At 39.7% G+C, this 5,172-nt stretch overlaps 1 protein-coding gene across 3 annotated transcripts; it reads left to right on the forward strand.

Annotated features, from left to right (window-relative positions):
• Positions 1–1,097: 1,097 nt before the first annotated feature.
• LOC140962188 (uncharacterized) lies at positions 1,098–4,285 on the forward strand. Of its 3 annotated transcripts, none has more exons than XR_012172475.1 (4): positions 1,098–1,512; positions 1,599–1,622; positions 1,760–1,826; positions 2,409–2,998. XR_012172475.1 is itself a non-coding variant. In XM_073421078.1 (4 exons), the coding sequence occupies exon 4, from the start codon at positions 3,070–3,072 to the stop codon at positions 4,012–4,014; it is 945 nt and encodes a 314-aa protein (XP_073277179.1). In that variant the 5' UTR covers positions 1,098–1,512; positions 1,599–1,622; positions 1,760–1,826; position 3,069; the 3' UTR covers positions 4,015–4,285. The 3 variants fall into 3 exon arrangements, 1 of the variants encoding a protein (XP_073277179.1); XM_073421078.1 differs by lacking the exon at positions 2,409–2,998 and adding an exon at positions 3,069–4,285; XR_012172476.1 differs by lacking the exon at positions 1,760–1,826.
• The last annotated feature ends 887 nt before the right edge of the window (positions 4,286–5,172 follow it).

Here is a 5,172-nt window from a genome sequence, read left to right on the forward strand (position 1 = left end):
TATCAGGCTCAACATGATATGTCATGCATAATATGTCAAAATAGTAAACCATGTATAATGCAACACATAAATATGCAGCATATAAGTGTGTATACTACGCTTGGATATCTCAGTCAGTACATCACGTACCTCACTAAAACAATCTGACAGAAAGCTCTTAACCTAGACAATACCAACAATATGAAATCACTATCAAACCAGATTCTGAATTACCAAACATGCTATAAAGTTCTTCCTAAAGGCTTTAGGATTATACCTGCGTCCGTCGTCAGCCCGCTGATGATGTCTCGATCTCAGTTCACCGACCCCCCTTCGAGTCGACACTAGCTCCGAAACTTCCCGACACCAAAGTGCTCTAGAAACTGGCTAGAAAACCTAAGGTAAAAGACTAGAACTCTCTCTGAAGGATGCGGTGTAGGAAACAAAAGAATTCGGCTTCCATTTATAGGCTGCATCCGGACTATTTCAGAAATCCAAATCAATCTTATCTGCCACGTGTCAGAATCTATTTCGTCCGGTTGGATTTCTCGAGATAACGTAATCGGAAGTAAATCGGGTTAACCATTTAAGATTCGGTGGATCCAACATATTAATCACAAATTATCAATTCGTTAATAATACTAATTAACAACTCTTTAATTATCTCTTAATTAATACTTCATTCAAAATAAGAATGCGGGCCATTACATCTTCCCCTCCTTAAAAAGATTTCGTCCTCGAAATCAGAACTGAAGTACAAAACAACTGAATAAAATACATGTAATGACCCGATTTAATTATATGTTATTTGACGATAATTAAGATTAATTATTTTAAATTGAAGAATTTAAAATAATTAAGTCAAATAATTAAATCGTGTGTTTAAAATATGTATTAGAAAATATCGGTTTATAGACGATATTAAAATACGTATTTAAATTTTATAGCACACGAGAGTTGAAATAAAATAGACCGGGTCAAATTTCAAACTCTGAAAAGATAAACACACACATATAATATTATATATATATATATATATATATATTATAATTTAAAAAAATAAAATAAAAAAAGACAATCATCATCACCGATTTCACCTCTCTCCACCGTAACTTCTGTCCAAAAATCTTCAAACCACCGCCGCCACTTTGACCGCCGATTATGGCCACACCGGTGATCGAAAAATTAAAATAAATACATATTTGGAAAGCCCATGACGAGAGCTATCCATTGATACCACTCTTGCTAGGTAAAATCTCGATTTCGGAAAACCCGTCGAAAAATGCCGTCGGTTTCACCGCTAAAATTGCCGTCTTCCGCCGCTCAAAAGTAAAAATTGATTGAGGGGTTTTGTTCCTTATGTTGTAAGCTTTCTTTTGATACCACTTTTGCAAATTTTCGAGAACGACCCGTCGGCTCTGATTTTGTGCATGATTTCCGGTCATCTTCTCCGGCGAGTTCGCCGCCTGTTGCCGGTCAGCTTCGGTTTAGGCTCGAGTTTAGCCACTGTTATTGGACGTACAAGCTGTATCGGTACGAATTGTTGTCTATGTGAATTTAATATAATTTCGACTCAAATATTGTATTATTACTAATTAATTATTGGGTTATTATTGTAGGTTCCGGAATTGTACGAGTTGGAGGTATAATCTGGTGAACTAGGCGAATATTGGAATTTTATGAATTTAAAATGCCTAAATAGTTGAAATTAGATTGTTAGTGAATTTAAATGGTTGTGGAATTTTTATATGATAATAAGACCATTTAAATTAATATTCAGGTGATTTGTATGAGTTGGCATTTCCAGGACTTTCTTGAGTATTTAAGTTACTGGTAAATTAGTTGAGGTACATAGAGATCAGTTATTTTCACGATGTCTGACAGAGGCATCTGATGATCCTGTGTATGATTTATTTGCTATTTGTTGATTTATATGATATTATATGATGACTCGCATATTATCAGTTGGTAATTGATGTGCAAAATAAAATAAAATATTTCTTTTGTTCACACACATTTTATTTTAGTTAGACACATCAATACCACTGAACATATCATATTGAGCCTATCTGTTATTGAGATCCAGTTATATTTCGGTTGAGATCCGTGATATATATGATATGATATGGTGTTCTGGAGATGTTTGGCTATCTTGATTCGGTCCGGCTTAGGTAGTTGCTGGCTTCAAGGCTGGGCCATATCCCAGGCACGGTCCGCTGAGTCGTGGACCAGCTCGAGCATATATGTATGATTGTTGATATCGATCATTTGATTCCTGATATCCTGATATCTTGCACTTGTACATGCATTGCATTCATGCATGGCATCATTGCATTGCTATGTCATATATCGTGGTTTCTTGATGTCTCCTACTGGGTTTCTGACCTCGGAGAGGGGGCTGTCGTGTCTTTTGTGTGTGGACATGACAGGTGGTATAGGTGGTTCGACCTCAGGTGCTCGAGAGGAAGCCTCAGGAAGTACCAGAGCTCCTTGAGAGTAGGTTCAGTTGTATTTAGGTACTGCTCGGTGTTGCTGTCTCCCAGATACTATATGTATATATTTGGAGGATTGTATTTTGGTATTATCGAGCCTTGTCGGCTCTATGATATTTTGGTTTGTATATGTCATGATTGTGTGTCTGGCTGACACATGTTTATGTTGTTATGTTTATTGAGGGCATATGTTGTTTATTTTGAGTATTTGATTTTCTGGTATGTCCTATTTATGAGAAAGTCATGACGAAATTTTTATAGGCCCAAATGCAAATTTTTAACTCACTTTTCCGCTGTTTACTGATTAATCATGATTGCATGTTAATAAATCGTTATTAGGATAACGGGCCCTCACAGTTGGTATCAGAGCGTAGACTGGGATACGCTCGTACTAGAGTTAGTACACTCAAGTTTTGGCACAAGAGATTTGTGCGCATGTGTTTGCTTATTTGAAATTACTTGCTCTTGTCTGGTGTGAATTACATGTTAGTATCTTAGTGATATGACATGTAGACTATACATTGGAGTTTTATTTCGGTGCTTTGGATTATATTGACGTTATTGAATATTTTGGGAATTTAACCTTAAATTCTTTAGCATGGCTACTAGAGGAAATAAAGGGAAAGGAAAAGAAGTGGCTCAAGAGTCTGGGGCACAAAATGTCGGAGGAAATGACAGAGTTCCTCGAGGTAGACGCGAGCGTCCTGCTGCAGAGGTAGCCGCTAGAGCTGATGCAGAGGTAGAACAGTTGGTGCACAGAGTTGATGAAATGGAATTGGCTGTAGCTCGATTTCAGAATATGCATCATGCGAAATTCTTTGGGAATGAAGGCAGTGATCGAGCAGAAGGATGGCTAAAGCACATGGAATTCTTGTTCAACGCGGTACATTATGATTCTGATAGAAGGTTTACTATGGCAGTTCTCCAACTACGGGATCGTGCACAGCGTTGGTGGGAGGCTACTACCAATGTACTGCAACAAACAGGTAGTCAGATCACTTGGGAGGTGTTTCGTGCTAAATTTCTCCAAGAATATGCTCCACCATCCTACTACTCAGCCAGAGAATCAGAATTTCATCGACTAGTGCAGGGCAATATGTCTGTTGAAGAATATGCTCGACAACTTTCTGCTCTTCTCACTTATGTACCACATGTGGCTGTTAGTGAAAAAGAAAAAATTTCAAAATTTTTGGAAGGACTGGACTTTCAAATACATGCTATGGTTATGGCTGGGTCGCCTACAACTTATGCCGAAGCTGTGGACAAGGCGATTGGAATTGAGGCGGGGTTGAGACGAGGAAAACAACCACAGGCTCCACAAATGCCTAGTAGTGGTTCATATTTTTCAGCAGGTACACCGTCTTTTCCATCTCAACAGTCCTACCAACAGAAACAAAAACAATTTAGACCAAAGGGCAAAAAATTTAAAAAGAAATATCAGTCCAGTTCCTCTAGTTCGAGCAGTTCACAAAGTGCGACAGGTGGACAGTACCCCGTGATTTACTGTGATCGATGTGGAGGAAGACATCCTACTGCACAGTGAAGTGGAGTACAGGGTTCATGTCATACTTGTGGTCAGTCAGAGCATTATGCCAGAGTTTGTCCGAGCCGTGCACAGGGACAGATGCAGCCACAGCAGTTGCCTTATGCCAGAGGTAGTATTCCAGGTGGCTCATCTCAGCGACCATTTGCTCCTGCACCGTCCTATCAGCAGTCTAGTTACCCACAGGTCAGGGGTAATGTGCCACAATCTTTTCAGGGTCCCCAACAAGCCCGAGTATATGCTTTGACCGAGGATCAGGCTAGAGAGGCTCCAGGCGNAAGTGGAGTACAGGGTTCATGTCATACTTGTGGTCAGTCAGAGCATTATGCCAGAGTTTGTCCGAGCCGTGCACAGGGACAGATGCAGCCACAGCAGTTGCCTTATGCCAGAGGTAGTATTCCAGGTGGCTCATCTCAGCGACCATTTGCTCCTGCACCGTCCTATCAGCAGTCTAGTTACCCACAGGTCAGGGGTAATGTGCCACAATCTTTTCAGGGTCCCCAACAAGCTCGAGTATATGCTTTGACCGAGGATCAGGCTAGAGAGGCTCCAGGCGGGGTGATCGCAGGTACTTGCCTTATTTACGATCATATTGCACGAGTTTTATTTGATACTGGGGCATCTCATTCATTCATTGCATCTGATTATGTTGATGAATATGAACTTTGGACTACACCATTTCATGAAACTGTATCTGTGTCTACGCCAGCTGGTCGATTTATTCCATCTGGGCAAATTGTATTAGACTGTGTGTTGCATTTCGATGATAGCATTATGATCACAAACTTGATTGTATTACCGATGCATGATTTTGATTGTATCATTGGTATGGACACACTATCTAGTTATCGAGCCACTGTAGATTGTTTTCATGGTGTAGTACGATTTAGGCCATACTATGGTAACAAATGGATTTTTTATGGTCGAGGATCACAAGCTAAGATAACGTTAGTCTCAGCGATGGAAATGTTTTGATTATTATCTTTAGGAAATGAGGGATATATGATTTATGCTGTGGATGCTACAAAGAAAGAACCGAAATTATCTGATATCCCAATAGCAAAAGAATTCCCCGATGTCTTTCCTGAAGAAATACCAGGCTTTCCACCGCAAAGAGAAATTGATTTTAGCATCGACTTGATGCCGGGTACTGCTCCG

The sequence above is a fragment of the Primulina huaijiensis genome, chromosome 16, assembly GCF_012295235.1.
Source record: "Primulina huaijiensis isolate GDHJ02 chromosome 16, ASM1229523v2, whole genome shotgun sequence".
Taxonomy (NCBI): domain Eukaryota; kingdom Viridiplantae; phylum Streptophyta; class Magnoliopsida; order Lamiales; family Gesneriaceae; genus Primulina; species Primulina huaijiensis.